Source organism: Lagenorhynchus albirostris, chromosome 20, assembly GCF_949774975.1.
Source record: "Lagenorhynchus albirostris chromosome 20, mLagAlb1.1, whole genome shotgun sequence".
NCBI lineage: Eukaryota > Metazoa > Chordata > Mammalia > Artiodactyla > Delphinidae > Lagenorhynchus > Lagenorhynchus albirostris.
In genome coordinates this window covers 1,609,737-1,626,473 of record NC_083114.1, presented here as the reverse complement: position 1 = coordinate 1,626,473, position 16,737 = coordinate 1,609,737, and the positions used below count along the sequence as shown (strand labels likewise).

The 16,737-nt window shown below is 44.5% G+C and overlaps 1 protein-coding gene across 10 annotated transcripts in view; it reads right to left on the bottom strand.

Annotated features, from left to right (window-relative positions):
• Positions 1–1,624: 1,624 nt before the first annotated feature.
• PRPSAP2 (phosphoribosyl pyrophosphate synthetase associated protein 2) overlaps positions 1,625–16,737 on the bottom strand; it is a 39,844-nt gene continuing 24,731 nt past the window's right edge. For 4 of the 10 annotated variants that reach the window (XM_060135634.1, XM_060135629.1, XM_060135632.1 and 1 more), the window contains exons 9-14: positions 14,000–14,148; positions 12,082–12,152; positions 10,765–10,911; positions 6,654–6,764; positions 5,827–5,908; positions 1,628–5,290 (exon numbers count right to left, since the gene is read on the bottom strand). In XM_060135634.1, coding sequence (XP_059991617.1) covers positions 5,840–5,908; positions 6,654–6,764; positions 10,765–10,911; positions 12,082–12,152; positions 14,000–14,148 — 547 coding nt within the window. In that variant the 3' untranslated portion in view covers positions 1,628–5,290; positions 5,827–5,839. Of the gene's footprint in view, positions 5,291–5,329; positions 5,909–6,091; positions 6,765–10,764; positions 10,912–11,992; positions 12,153–13,999; positions 14,149–16,737 lie in introns of those variants that run through there. The other 6 variants (XM_060135638.1, XM_060135636.1, XM_060135637.1 and 3 more) reach the window with 5 other exon arrangements.

Sequence of the window (16,737 nt, the reverse complement as noted above, 5' to 3'; positions counted from 1 at the left end):
TGGTCAGAGAAGACACTTCGTATGATTTCAATCATTTTAAATTTATTGAGAACTTATTTTGTGGTTTATCATGTGGTCTATCCTGGAGAATGTTCTATGTGCACTTGAGAAGAATGTGTATTTTGCTCTTGTTGGGTGTATTTTGCTTTTGTTCTGTACATGTCCATTAAGTCGAATTGGTTTATACTCTTGTTCAAATCCTCTGTTTCCCTATTGTTCATTTATCTAGTTCTATCCATTATCTTCAGGGGGCGCTTAAGTCTCCAACTATTATTATTGAATTGCCTATTGTCCCTTCAATTCTGTCAGTTTTTCCTTCACATTTATTGGGGGGCTCTGTCGTTAGGTGCATATATATTTATAATTTTTATATTGTCTTAATGAACTCTTTTATAATCATATAATGTCCTTCCCTGTCTCTTGCAGGAATTTTTGTGTTAAAGTCTACTTTTTCTGATATTTGTATAGCCACCCCAATTCTCTTTTGGTTACTCTTGTTTTTTAAAATATTTATTTTTCCTTATTTTTTTGGCTGCGTTGGGTCCTAGTTGTGGCACGTGGGATCTTTCGTTACAGTGCACAGGCTCTTCTTTGCAGCGCGCGGGCTTCTCTCTAGTTGTGGCGCACGGGCTCCAGAGCACGCAGGTTCCCTAGTTGAGGTGCACAGGCTCAGTAGTTGTGGCAGGCAGACTTAGTTGCCCTGTGGCATGCAGGATCTTAGTTCCCTGACCAGGGACAGAACCTGCATCCCTTGCATTGGAAGGCGGATTCTTTACCACTGGACCACCAGGGAAGTCCCTCTTTTGGTTACTCTTTGTATCAAATATCTTTCCATCTTTCCACTTTCAACCTTATTTGTGTCTCTGGAGACAATTCTTTTGCACACAGCATATAGTTGGATCATTTTTTTTAATTTTTAATTTTTTTAACATTGTGTAAGTTTTGTTTGTTTGGCCACACTGCATGGCTTGTGGGATCTTAGTCCCCTGACCAGGGATCGAACCTGGGCCCTAGCAGTGAAAGCACCGAGTCCTAACCACTGGATCCCCAGAGAACTCCCAGTTGGATCTTTTTTTTTTTTTTTTTTTTTGCGGTACGCGGGCCTCTCACTATTGTGGCCTCTCCCATTGCAGAGCACAGGCTCCGACGTGCAGGCTCAGTGGCCATGGCTCATGGGCCTAGCCGCTCCGCGGCATGTGGGATCTTCCCGGACCGGGGCACGAACCCGTGTCCCCTGCATTGGCAGGCGGACTCCCAACCACTGCGCCACCAGGGAAGCCCCTGGATCATTTTTTAAAAATCCATCCTGCCAATGTCTGCCTTTTGATTGGAAAGTTCTATTCATTGTCATTAATGTAATTACTGATAAGGAAACACTTCTGCCAGTTTGCTATTTGTTTTCTACATGTCGTATCTTTTTTAGTCCTCAATTCCTCCACTACTCCCTTTTTGGTGTTGCATAGATATTTTCTAGTCTATCATTTTGGTCCCCTTCTCCTTTCTTTTACTATGTATTTTTTACTTATTTTCTTAGTGGTTGCCCTGGGGATTACAATCAATATCCTAATACGATGGTTAGTTTTACTCGTCAGCTTGGCTAGGCTATGGTACCCAGTTTTTTGTCAAACCAGTCTAGGTTTTTTTTTTTTAAAGACTTTATTTTTTTAGAGCAGTTTTAAGTTCACAGCAATACTGAGCAGTAGGTACAGAGATTTCCCACATGGCCCCAGCCCCCAACATGCACAATTTCTCCATTATCAGCAACCCCACCAGAGTGGTACATTTGTCACAATTGGTGAACATACATGGACACATCACCACCACCCGAAGTCCACAGTTTACACTGGGGTTTACTCTTGGTGTTGTACATTCTGTGGGTTTAGACATATGTATAATGACATATATCCAGCATTATAGTATCATAGAGTATTTTTTACTGCCACAAAAATCTTCTGTGCTCTCTCTAGTCCTCCCTCCATCCCCCCACCAACCCCTGGCAACCACTGATCTTTTAGTCTCCATAAAGACTGTCATATAGTTGGCGTCGTATAGTATTATAGCTTTTTTCAGATTGTCTAATAAGATTCATTTTAGTTTCCGCCACATCGTTTCATGGATAACTCATTTCTTTTTGCTGCTTGAATAATATTCCACTGTCTGGAAGTACCACAGTTTATTTATCCACTCACTTACTGAAGGACATTTTGATTGCGTCCAAATTTTGGCAATTATGAATAAAACTGCTATAAAATTCCATGTGCAGGTTTTTATGTGGACATGTTTTTGACTACTCTGGGTAAATACCAAGGAGCATGATTGCTGGATAACATGGTGAAAGTGTGTTTAGTTTTCTGCCAAAGTGGTTATTTTGCATTCCCACCAGCAATGACGGAGTTCCTGTTGCTCCACAGCCTTGTCAGCATTTGGTGGTGTCAGTGTTCCAGATTTTGGTCACTCTAATAAGTGTGTAGTGTATCTCATTGTTTTAATTTTTAGTTCCTTGAAGACATACAATAGAGAGCATCTTTTCATATGCTTATTTGCCATCTGTATATTTTCTTTGGTGGTGTCTGTAAGGTCTTCAGCCCGATTTTTAATCGGGTTATTGTTTTCTTATTATTGAGATTTAACTGTTCTTTTTACCAGTCTTTTATCAGTTAAGTGTTTTCCAAAGATTTTTCTGCCTGTGGCATGTCTTTCACTCTCTTAACAGTGCATTTCACAGAGCAAAAGTTTTTAATTTTAGTTAATTCCAGTTTATCAATTATTCCTTTCATGGACCATCCCTTTGGTGTCATATCTAAAAAGTCACTGCCATACCAAGGTCATCTAGGTTTTCTTCTAGGAGTTTTATGTTTTTGACTTTTACACTTAAGTCTACATTCATTTTTTTTTTCCATGTAAATATCCAGCTATTCAAGTACTACTTGTTGAAAAGATGATTTTTGGTCCACTATGTTGCCTTTGCTCCTTTGCCAAAGACTGGTTGACTACATATATGTGGGTCTATTTCTGGGTGCTCTGTTCAATCGGTCTATACGCTTTAGTTTTAGAGTTGTCTTGAAGTGGGGTAGTGTGAATACTCCAACCTTGCTCTTCTCCTTCAATACTGTATTGGTGATCCTGAGGCTTTTATCTCTCCATGTAAACTTTAGAATCAGTTTGTCAAAATCCACAAAATAACTTGGTGGGATTTTGATTGGGATTCCATTGAATCTTTTTATTTATTTATTTACTTTTGGCTGCACTGGGTCTTTGTTGCTGCGTACAGGCTTTCTCTAGTTGTGGTGAGCGGGGGCTACTCTTCGTTGCAGTGCGTGGGCTTCTCATTGCGGTGGCTTCTCTCTGTTGCAGAGCATGGGCTCTAGGTGCATGGGCTTCAGTAGTTGTAGCTCGTGGGCTCTAGAGCACAGGCTCAGTAAGTGTGGCACATGGGCTTAGTTGCTCTGTGGCATGTGGGATCTTCCTAGACCAGGGCTTGAACCCGTATCCCCTGTACTGGCAGTTGGATTCTTAACCACCGCGCCATCAGGGAAGTCCCTGGGATTGCACTCAATCTTTAGATCAAGTTTGAAAGAACTAACATCTTGACAATTAGTCTTCCTCTCCATGAACATGGACTATCTCTCATTTAGTTCTTTGATTTTTCATCAGTTTTGCAGTTTTCCTTATATAGATCTTATATTTTGTTAGATTTATACCTAAGTATGTCATATTTGTGATGCTAAAGTATATGGCATTGTACCTTTATTTTCAAATTCCACTTATTCATTGCTGGTATATAGAAAACCAATTGACTTTGTATCCTGCAATCTAACTATAATCACTTATTAGTTCCGAGTTGGGGTGGAGGCACTGTTACTCTTTCAGATTTTCTACATTGATGATATTATCTGAGAACAAAGCAGTTTTATTTCTTCCTTCCCAATTGTGTACCTTTTAAATCTTTCTCTTATTGCATTAGCTTGGCTTTCCAGTACAACGTTGAAAATGAGTGATGAGAGGAGACATCCTTGCCTTATTTCTGATCTTAGTGGGAAAGCTTCTCGTTTCTCACCACTAAGTATGATGTTCACTGTAGTTTGTTTGAAGATATTCTTTAACAAGATGAGGAGATGCCCTCTCTACTCCTATGTCACTCAGTTTTTATCATGACTGGATGTTGGATTTTGTCAGATGATTTTTCTGCATCAATTGATATAATCATGTAATTTTTCTTTTTTTAGTCTGTTGATGTGATGGATTGATTTTCAAATGTTGAGACAGCCTTGCATATCTGGGATAAACCCACTTGGTTATGCATAATTCTTTTTATACACTGTTGGAATTGTTCTGCTAATATTTTGTTGAAGATCTCTGCACCTATGTTCTTGAGATATTGGACTTTGCTTCATCTTTCTTACAATGTCTCTGTTTTTTGTAGTAGGGTAATGCTGGCCTCAGCATGAGTTAGGCACTATTCCTTCTTCAACTGGAGGAGGAGGAGCTTGCAACAGTGGGGGAGGTGAGGTAACAATGGCTACCAGCCTCTTTGCACTTCTGTGATCAGAAGCCGATATCAGCTATCAGAGCACAGATTCCTGCTATCTGGAGGACAGGGCCTTTTTGCCTATCCTGGCTCCCACAAGCTGGTGCAGACTACTCCAGAAGCATGTGCAGAGCTGCCTGCCACAGGGGTGGGAGTGGGGGCCGGGTATCTCCAACTGTACTAAGAACTGGTTTTGACCAAAATTAGCTATAATCTACTGTCCAACACTTGCCCTGGAAATTGCAAACCTTCAATAGACTCCAGAATTCCAAAATCATCAGATGTATTTGCCACTGCAACTGTCTAGGTGGAGAGACAGATTCCTGGTGCTTCCTACTCTACCATCTTCCTCAAATCCTCTCTGTCTGGTTCATTTTTATTTCTCTCTCCTTATTGATGTTCTCCATTTGGTGAGACATAATCCCCATGATTTCCTTTAGCTCTTGAGCATGTTTGAAAGAGTTGACTTAAAGTCTCTGTCTAGTAGGTCTGAAGTCTGGGCTTCCTCAAGGAAGACGCCGTGTATGGGCCCAACCTTCCTGTTTCTCTACATGCCTCGGAATTTTTTTCTTGTTGTTGAAAACTGGTATTTTAAATATTATAATGTGAAAGTCTGGAAATCAGATTCTCCTCCCTCCACAGGGTTTGTCTGCATAGTGGCTTTTCAAAACTGATTTTGTAAAGTCTCTATTCTTTGTTGTTTGTGGCAACTGAAATCTCTGGACAGTCAGCTAGTGAGTCATCACACACTTCTGTAAAACCCTGAAACCAAACAAAAAAAAAAAAAAAGAGAGAGAGAGAGAGAACAACTCTCCCAGTCTGTAGATGGGCTGTGTGTCCTGGGGCATGCCTTCAACCCTGCCTTGGCCCTCACTTCTTGCTTACACAGAACCTCAGGGCAGCCACACGTGCAAGCTTAAAGGCTTTCTCAGGTCTTTTCTGAGCATGCACTCAGAAAGCAAAGGTTTAAGGTCTTTTGGAAGAAAAAGTAATCTTAATTCTTTCCTGCATGAATTGGAGGGGACTGCCATTACAGGACCTTAGTGGCATAACTCATGGGACCCCAGTGTCTCCCAGCCTGATAAACTCTAAGGTAGAGTTCTGAACTCTGACAGACAATACTAGGTGCTTGACACTAACAAGGGTCACATCGCTTGCCCTCTGTAACCCCCTCCCCGCCAGCATCTCATTTTCCAGAGCATGCAGTGCTGCATTTTGTTTAAACAAGGAGCAGAACAAAGATGCCACGCCAAGGAGCCACGCCAAGATGCAGATGGCAGCTCACGCCAACTCCTGACCTGCCCCAGTGGCTCACAGCTGGTGCTCCAATTCCTCTCCTGCTGCAGTCAAGTGACTACGCGTTGAGAACGTGCAGGGTCCTGGACAAACAGAACAGGGAACATTACATCCCAAAGAGACTACTGTATCACCCAAAAGCTGCAGAAATCTCAACAAGCTGATGAACATTCCAACATCCACAGCATGTATATTCAGCTTTCATTTTATTTTAGTTATAAAACAATTGCCAAAACACAAAGTTAAAAAAACACACACACACACACACACAGATACAGTTTTTATTCCTTCTTTTGTTGCAGAAAATAAATAACGGTCACATATTCCATATGCATGTCTATAACAGCATTTCTAAAAATGTAATTTACTGGACTTAACAGCATAATCTTTTTGGCTTTTCACCTGCATTATCATACAGTATATCATTTTATTTTATTAACTTTTTAAAGCACCTGGGCTCCAGCAACTTTGGGAAAAGGTTGTTTGTGAGCTTAAAATCTTTTTTCCAGGTTATTTTTTCAACAGGTAAACTGAACACAACCAGGTCTTAACTTATCTTATTTAAGAGGAGAATATAGTTTTTCTTTTATAAAAATTGTCCCCATAAACTCACAAACACCCAAATGGAATTAAAAAGTTGGTCTATCTTCATAGGAATTAACAAAAGGAAGGAACAAGACACAGACGGTCCCTGTGAAATCATCAGTCAGGCATACGCCTCACAGTGCTTATTCTTACTATTCCAGTTTGGCCCTTGAGAGTTTTAAGAAAGGAAAGCTGTTCAGTCATCTAAACCTATGTTTCTGAAAAGGTAGGACATGGACTCCCCATTGTGAATCCGACGGATGGCTTCTGAAAGGATCATGCTTATATCCACAGTTTTAATTTTGGGGCACTGGAGCTTCTGTATTTCATGTGGAACTGTATTGGTAACCACCACCTGCAAATCAAGAGCAAAACAAGAGATCATAAAACCAAGTAGCCTCCTGGCTCGACCTGAAAATCGGATACATTCTCACATCTCTGAAGTGGGTCTACTGTGCCTTCAGCAATGTTTTCAGTCAGTGTGAATGCTACCTGTACCTTAGGTTAAGGTTTGAAAACCTTACACCCACTATGACAGCTACAGGCAAAAAGACAGATAACAGCAAGAGCTGGCAAGGACATGGAGAAACTGGAACCCTCATTCACTGCTGGTGGGAATGCAAACTGGTTCGGCTGCATTGGAAAACAGTCTGGAGGTTCCTCAAAAGGTTAAACATAGAGTTACTGTGTGACCCAGCAATTCTCCTCCTACGTAGACACCCAAGAGAAACGAAAACATCTCCATCTGAAAACATGTACATGAGTGCTCATGACAGCATTATTCACAACAGTCAGAGTGGAAACAACCCAAACTATGAACAGAGAGCAAAAAAATTACAGGCATGCAGTGAAATACTACATGGCAATAAAAAGGATGAAGTACTGACACCTGCTACAACATGGATGAACTTTCAAAAAACATTATGCTAAGTGAAAGAAGCCAGAGATCAAAGGCCACATATTATATGATTCCATTTATATAACATGGCCAGATTAGATAAACCTACTGCAGAGATAGAAAGCAGATTAGTGGTTGCCTAAAGCTGAGTGGATTGACAAGAAATGGGGAGTGACTGATTATGGGTACGGAGTTTCTTTGTGGGGGGATGAAAATGTTCTAAAAGTGATTGCCGTAACGGCTGCACAATTCTGTGAATATACTAAAAACTACTGCAGTATACACTTTAAATGGGTGAATCATATGGCATGTGAATTACAGACATCCCCCACAGCCCCCATCTGAGGTTTCACTTTCCACAGTTTCAGTTACCCACGGTCAACCTCACTCTGAAAACACTAAATGGAAAATTGCAGAAATAAATAATTTATACGTTCAAAATTGTGCGCTGTTCTTAGTAGTGTGACGAACTCTTGGGCCGTCTCACTCTGTCTGGGATGTGAATCGTCCCTTTGTCCAGCAGATCCCGCCCGTCAGTCACGCAGCAGCCATCTCGGGTATCAGACCACACTGCTTATGTCCAAGTGTTCCTTATTTTACTGAATTTTACAAAAGTAGTGAGGCTGGCAATTCAGATATACTAAAGAGAAGCTGTAAAGTGCTTCCTTTAAGCGAAAAGGCAAAAGTTCTCGACTTAAGGAAGGAAAACTGGGTGCTGAGATTGCTAAGATCTATGGTATGAATGAATTGTCCATCCGTAAACTTGTGAAGAAGGAAACAGAAATTCATGCTAGTTTTGCTGTCACATATCAAATTGTAAAAGTTGCAGACACAGTATGTGAAAGTGCTTAGTTAAGATGAAAAAGGCATTAAATTTGCACAAGAAGGTATATTGCCATAATTGTTCTATTTTATTATTAGTTATTACTGTTAATTTCTTACTGTGCTTAATTAATAAGTTAAACTTTATCATAGATATGTATGTACAGGAAAAAACAGACAATACATAGGGTTTAGTACTATCCATGCACGGTTTCAGGCATCCACTGGGGGGTCTTGGAAGGTATCCCATCCCCTGTGTTAGATAAGGGGGGACTACTGTATGTCAATAAAGCTGTTACTTTAAAAAGATTTGATGAAAATCAAAAAAGGGGAAACATGCATTTTTCAACAGCTACAAATGGAAAAAAAATACCCAGCCTTCTTAAAAAAACAGATGGGAATATTTTTAAAGTTATTATTTATAATACATACTCCCTACTTCCAAAATAAGCCTCAAGACAGCTTATAATAAAAAACGTACATACACCATGAGATTGTTGAAACAGACGGATGATCAGGAATCATTCAGAACCAGCAGCAGGGCCATGAAAACCTAGCCCATCGTAATTACTGTGTGACTCCTTTCCTTTTTTTTTTTTTTTTTTAGCGGTACGCGGGCCTCTCACTGTTGTGGCCTCTCCCGTTGCAGAGCACAGGCTCCCGACGCGCAGGCTCAGCGGCCATGGCTCATGGGCCTAGCCACTCCGCGGCACGTGGGATCCTCCCGGACCGGGGCACGAACCCACGTCCCCTGCATCGGCCGGCGGACTCTCAACCACTGTGCCACCAGGGAAACCTGTGACTCCTTTTCTGTTTGATCTTCCTGGTGACTAAGGCAAACGTGGGAACATGAAGGGTCATGTAAGTCTCATGACCTGTAAAAGAACAGCTCCCAAAGGAAAAACACCTACCCACTGGTATCAAACACAGAATTTTCTGCCCCATCCACACGGCATCAGTGTGAAGGGCGACCCCAGGCAGGGCTGCACCTGCTCTGAGCACAATGCCTCGGGGACGGTGCCCCCAGGAGGGACTGTACCGTCTGGTCACCTTGGAGGGTCAGTTTTCTCACTAGATAACCACGCTCAGTCAGGAATGAATTTTCCAAATGTATTCTAACCACTTTGAAAAATAACAGCTTTTTGGTGATATAATTCACATATGATACAATTTGCCCATTGAAAGCATACAATTTAATGACGTTCAGGATACTCAGAGTTGTGATTAGTATCTCCCCCCAAAGAAACGCTGTACCCCCTTCGGCCACTCCTCATTTCACCCTTCCTCAAACCCCCCTGGCAACCACCAATCTACTGACTTTACAGAGGCCTATTCTGGACATTTCAATTAACTACCTTTAATTAAAAAAACAGAAAGAAAAACACTTCAAATCTTGATTTATCAACTCCAAGCCCTCCTTATTGGCTCCTCTTCTGAGAGACAGGGCAATCAGCCTCTCTCCTCCTCTCCCACCTCCCACCCTGTCGATCCTGCTGTTACTTTTACAGGGTTCGTAGCTTTATTATCTACTGGGCAACTGTGCTTTGTCTACAGGCCTATATGGAACCCCGCTTATCCATCAGTTACCGACCCGACTCCCCGGTATGGGTATCAGTGACAGAGCCCCCCTGCTGGCCTAGGATGTGCGACCTCCGCGTCCGGGGCTTCATGCGTCCTCTCCAAAGTCCACTCTGTTCCGAGGGCCTGGATGCAGCAGCCCCCCACACGCTCTTGCTAACCTGCCCACACACAGCACCCGCGAGAACCCCGCCTAGCGCCACGCGGACAGACCAGTGAGCACCGCCGTGGGCCTGAAGTCTTCCCGCTTTGTGTGTGTTTCGTGCAGCGGAGAAAGGAGGCCGGATCGAGCTAAGCCGTGCGAGCCTGGCTTTCTCTCTCTGCTAAAGCATCCTGAACCCATCAGAGATGATGAGCATGGACCAGGCTCAGGGAGAGTGACTGCTCAAGAGGAAAAGTGTGGGCCTCAGAAAAGTTAAAGGAGTCCGACTAGTTTAAGATTCAATACCCAGGAATATACAGGAGACAGCATTTCTGCTTCTTAAAAGATAATAAAAACGTGATTCACACAATCAACCCTCGCAGCTAGCTGGCCCCTGGAATGAGGGGTGGACAAAGGAGGGCGAGGAAACCTGGCTGGCCTCACTTCAGCCACTCTGGGAGCTGCAGGCAGTTTAGGAAGGTGGCCCTGTGTGCCCTCCTCTCCCGACGTCATGCCACGGGCCTCTGTACCAGGAAGAGAGCTGGGCTTTAGCATCGGGTAAACTAGGGTCTGAACCCTACGAGCTTGGGCTCGTAGCTGCCTAACCTTAAGAAGTCACTGAACTTTTCTGGTGCACAATTTCTCACTCTCCCTGCAGGGCTGTGCCGGAGCTCAGGGACGGCATGTGCCCAGCATTAGGCGGTTCCGTCAGGGTCCAGGGCTCCACTTACGAGAGTCACTAAAACTATCACCCACTGCCACGGGCAGAACACAGAGGCTGCAGGCAGTGACATGCAAACAGAACTACCACTCTGAACTACAGAGCAGCTCACTCTCCACCTGCTCCCGTGACCACAGGTCGGGATGGGCACGGGCACCAGGCAGCTGTGCCCACACTCAGCCTGGCTCTGTTACCTCATCGATGGCAGATTCCTCGATCAGTCGAGGGGCGTCGGAGGATAACAAGCCGTGAGTCGCCATCACGAAGATCTTATACGCACCCCTTTCCTTCAGGGTCTCTGCTGCAGCGAGGAAGCTGTCCACATCATCAATAATGTCGTCCTGGCATTACAGATTCAGCAAAAGACATGAACACTTTTGTAAAGGTGGGTCTAGACCACGGGGAAAAAGGCTGGACTAATTCTACTGTGACACACCTGCTGTCCACGTTGACGTGTCCAGACAGCGAGGTCACCAGGCTCCCGCTGCATTCCCTCCAGGCCTCCCACAGTGCAGCACAGGCGCCCTGGGCCTATAGTTCTCTATCCCTACCGTCTAGAGCTACACCCCACCAGGCAGGTGCTCCAGAAATACTCACCCTAGACTTTTTTAATGCATAGTAAAGCACCTGTTAGAAGATGCTTTTGACTCTAGGTGGTTCTTTCCTCTTTTCTTGCTACTTTTCCTTATTTTCTAAATTTTCTGCACTGGGTGGATGGGAAATGTGTTTTTTCCATATATTTTTATAATGGGAAAAATAATAATAATTATTATTTTAACAAAATACTCAGTCCAGTGGTTTCTAATCTTGCAGACTCCCAGTATGAGATAATAGAAAATATATACATTGGTCTCTTCTAAAGCCCGTTTTACATGTTTTAGTGGTAAGAGCACTAGAGGAACCTCTTGTCCTGATGAGATGACTCCGGGCGGGCTCCTGGATGGGCACTGGCCACCAGAAAGACCAGGGAAGCTTGGAATTTGCAGCACCTGCACGGCCGGCCCCAACTCCTCCAGAGAGGGGAGGGGGCTGGAAATGGGGTTAATGATCCATCAGGCCTCCAGGAAGAAGCCCCCATAACATCCCAGCAGCACGGGGTTCGGGGAGCGAACCAGGTGGGTGAACATTCCACACCGAGTGGGTGATGCACCCCAACTCCACGGGGACCCTCCCCAGCCCTGCCCCGTGCCTCTCTCTCTCCATCTGGCTGCTCATCTGTGTCCTATGTCACATCCTTTAATGACCTAGTGAACCTAAGTGTCTCTCTGAGTTCTGTGAGCTGCTCTAGCAAATGCTCCAGTCCAGGGGGGTCCTGAGAGCCTCGGATTTGTAGGCAAGCCGGACAGAAGCTGTGGGTCACCTGGCGAGTCTCAGTTTTTGGACCAAAGCAGACATTCAGCACAAGGCGCCCGTGAGACCTACCTGGCACCGTCCCCAGCACGACTGGCAAGCCAGCCAGCAAAGCACCAGCGGCAAGCGCGACAGAGTGACAGGAAGAGAGGCCTGCGTACCACAATGACGGCGGTCCTTCCTCCCACGTCACCGACCACTGTGATCGGGGGCTTCTCCTTGGGGATGAGCACTGCCCAGGACAAAACACGCACACGTTTCTCGGTTAAGAGCCCAGCCGAGGCCTTAGCAAGTCACTGTCTCATGACAGAGGCCCAAGAGACCAGCAACAGAAGGGAGTTTCCCCCACCCGATAAAGGGCAACTACGGAAAAATCACTGCTAACGTCATATGGGATGAAAGACCTTTCCCCGAAGATCAGGGACAGGACAAGGATGCCCACTTTCACCACTGCTATTCAACAGAGTACCGCACGTGCTAGCCAGGGCAGTCAGGCAAGAAAAAGAAATAAAAGGCATCCAGATCGGACAGGAAGACTTAGTACCGTTAAGACGGCAATGCTCCCCGAGTGATCTAGAGACTCAATGCACCCCGTCAGAATCCCAGCCTCTTTTTTTGCAGAAATAAACTGACCCTAAAGTGCAAAGGAGCCCAAAGAGCAAAAACAACGCGAGGGACTCACTGCCCTCGGGAGCGTTCTGCTGCCACCTTTTCCCCATGTCTTCCCTCCAGGGAGCTTCGGTGGTCAGGGTGGCGTCCTTCCTGGCCACCCACGGCCACACACAAAGCCCAGCCCCTGCCCCTGCCATCCTGTCCCCAGTTGAACCCATGCCTGAATGCCTTCAACATCCACCTCAGCTAACCGGGATCCACAAGGCCCAGCTGCAGTCTCGCTCCTTCATGGCCACCCCAGGACCATATCTCCTTCTCTGAGGTTTTTTGTTTATAAACGAGCAAACTCCTAGGCAACGTGAGAACCCGAAGGGGTCCAGAGTACACGACAGCGGCATGAAAAGTATTTTAAGCTGAAGGCATTTGAATTCCTGAAGTCCCTTATCTGCCTAAAAGCAGAGCTCCCCAAAGGAACTCAAAAGAATTCAGTTGTCCTAAACCCCCTCCCAGCAACAACCGCAGGAAGACTGGCTCTCATCACCCAGACCAGAAGTCGGCACCACTCCTACACAGACACTGTCACACACCGTCCTGTCTCCCATCCATCCTCCCTACGAGCCACTGGCCCTCCCATCAGCGCCCTTCCTCCGCTCCCCTTCCCCTATGAAGACCATATACAAGCCCCGAATTGCAACCTCCTCTTAAAATCTTATCTTTTCTCTTCTTGATCTGTCTTCTGTCAGTTTTATTTGCAACCTCCTGAGCACTGAAGCTACAGAGGGTAGAGGAAAAGTCTTTTCTCCCCAGCAGACTCAAACAAAAGCAGTATTTTTTTTTAACTGAAAAGATGTTATTAAAGCTTGAGGGAAGTTTCTTAAAAACAAAAACAAATTCATGCATAACTCTACCACCCAGTCACAACCACGTTCATCCTTCATATTCCCTCCTCGCCCTGGCAAAAGACAGGCCTACACTCTTGTATTCTGCCTTATTCACATACATTCCATATATTTTTCTCTTGTTTCCAGAGTCTTAATTATTTCAAAGGGCTGCATAATGAATTGTGCTGATACGACATTCTTCACCAAGCCCCGCCCTCCAGTGAACCATTCAGACTTTTCCAATATTTTGCGTTAGAAATAACACTACAGTGAATAACTTGTGCACCAAAAGCTTTCTGCTTGTGTTAAACTTTACTTTACTCTAGGACATGTTAGTGAATGAACAAGTGAAATCCCTGACGTGCCACAGATGCGTCTAAACTGAGCATGTGCATAGGTCTTGGTATGACCAGACAGACTGCTTCTAAGAGGCCACCAGAAGTGCACTTGCCACAGCCAGGCCACGAAAGGTATCAGTTTTTGCCAATTTAAAAAACAAAAAGAGAAGTAGCACTTCACATTCGAAAAAAAAATTAAGTCAGCCTTAAAATCAAAGAGGAAAGCGACCCGGGGGCAGCACACTTACTGGGGATCTCCAGGCTGGGGTGGATGGCGGCGGCGCTCCTGACCATGGGCGGGGAATGCCGCCCGTCCACCAGGTCGGACTCGGCGTCCTGCGCTTCTCCGTGAATCACCGCGATGCCCAGTCGCAGGCGCTCAGCAAAAGACTGTGCCCTGGAGGAGAGCAGGAGACCCGTTCACAATCACGCAAAGCTGGTTTCTGATAACATCTATGGAGAAACATCATGGGAACTTTAAAAAGGTAGTTTCCAAAAGGGTTAATGAGAAAGGAGAATTAATAATCTTAGACTCTCAGGATCCAAGACAAAGTGTGGAGACCCCACATGACCACACATCCCCCTGGCAGCTGGGCCTAGTGTGCACTCGGCCAGCGAGCGAGCCCGTGTAAGTTATAAGTTGGTTCACCTCCTCTAAGCCTCCGTTTTCTCACTTGGAATTGGTAATTAATTCTACCTATCTACCTAGTTAACAGTGAGAACCAACCACACGATACAAAGTGAACTAACTACTCACCAGAGTATGAAGAATCAAGGTTTTGTCGTGTAACTGAGATACGAGACACTGTACACACCTAAACCACATGATTTCATAAGCTCAGATGTATTTCTATATCCGTACAACTGTCAGCACAACCAAGTCACTGAAAGTATCTACCCCTGCCAAACGTCACCTGTGCCCCTCTGCAATTTCTCCTTCCATCATCAGCTACCAGTGAGCTGCTTTCTATCACCATGGTTTTACGTTTTCTAGAATGTTGTAAGTGGAATTGGAGTCTGTAGTCCTTAATTTTGTCTTACTTTGTTCACTCGGCGTAACAGTTTGGAGATTCACCCACATTCATCAAGAGAGCATCCCTTACATCGCTGAGTAACAGTCCATGGTGTGGGTCTATCACTATTTGTCCATTTACTTGTGGATGGACTTTTTTTTTTTTAAAGATTTATTGTTTACTTATTTATTTCATTTATTTTTTGGCTGCATCGGGTCTTAGTTGCAGAATGCGGGATCTTCACTGAGGCACGTAGGATCTTTCTTTGCAGGGCATGGGCTTCTCTCTAGTAGTGGCGTGTGGGTTTTCTTTCTCTAGCTGTGGTGCACGGGCTCCAGAGGGCGTGAGCTCTGTAGTTTGCGGCACGTGGGCTCTCTCATTGAGCTCAGCAGTTGTAGCACGTGGGCTTAGTTGCCCCACGGCATGTGGGATCTTAGTTCCCTGACCGGGGCTCGAACCTGTGTCCCCTGCATTGGCAGGCGTATTCTTACCACTGCGTCACCAGGGAAATTCCTGGATAGACTTCTGAGTTGTGTCCAGTCATGAGTTGTTACAAAACCATGTGAACACTCACGTACAAATCCGTCTGGACTCATGTTTCCTTTTCCCTTGGTGTGACTGGATCACACATTACCGTTTCCCAAAGTGGCTGTCACACGCCCACAAGCCCTGTGTGAGCACTCGGCTTTTCCACGCCCTCGCCAGCACGGGCCGCTGTCAGCGGTATGCCGTGGGTCGCTGTGGTTTCAGTTTGCATTGAACCCTCATGACAAATGGCGCTTATCTGCCACCTATATATATGCTTTGGTAAAGGGTCTGTTTCTCTTTTGCCAATTTTTTAGTTGGGTTGTTAGTTCTCTTAGTAAGTCTGGAGAATTCTTTATATATTCTGAATTTATGTCCTTCATCAGACGTATGCTTCACAAATGTTCTCCCCTGATCTGAGCTTTCGCCTGTTATTCTCTTAATGATGTCTTCTGAAGAGCAGTTTTAATTTTCATGACATCCAATTTAACAATTTTTTCCTATCAGTTGGGCTTTTAGTGTCATATTTAAGAAATCTTTACCTAAACCAAGGTCACAAAGACTTTTTTTCCTCTGTTTTCCTCTAGAAGTTTTATACTTTCAGGCTTTACATTTAGGTATATGATTCATTTGAAGTTGATTTTTAAAAATGATGTGAGATATGGCTCAAAATTCATTATTTTGCACACAAACATCTGATTATTCCAACACTTTTCATTTGTTAAAAAGACTAGCCTTTCCCCATTAAATTGCCTATGCACATCTGCTGAAAATCAGTCTTCCAGATACCTGTGGGTCTATTTTTGGACTCTATTCTGTTCCACTGACCTATTTTTTATCTTTATTCCAATACCACACAATCACGATTGCTTTAGCTTTATAATAGGTCTTGAATTCAGGTAGTGTTAGATCTCCAAACTTTGTTCTCCTTTTTCAAAGTTTTTTTTTTTTTTTTCGGGGGGGGCATTATTCTAGTTTCGTTGCATGTCCATATGAATTTTGGAATCAGCTTGTCAAATTCTATAAAAACAAGGCCTGCTGACATTTTGATTGGGATGGTGTCAATTCTACAGACCAATGTAGGGAGGAGATACGCTATCTTAACAATATTGAGTCTTTCAAGCCACAGACACAGTATATTTCTCCATTCATTTAGGTCTTTAATTTCTCTAGGCAATGTTTTATATTTTTCAGTGTGCAAGTCTTGAACACCTTAGGTTTATCCCTAAGTGTTTCACTTAGTTTGATGCTATTTGGGTTTTTTTTTTTTTGCTGTACGCGGACCTCTCACTGTTGTGGCCTCTCCCGTTGCGGAGCACAGGCTCCGGACGCGCAGGCTCAGCAGCCATGGCTCACGGGCCCAGCCGCTCCGCGGCATGTGGGATCTTCCCAGATCGGGGCACGAACCCGTGTCCCCTGCATCGGCAGGCGGACTCTCAACCACTGCG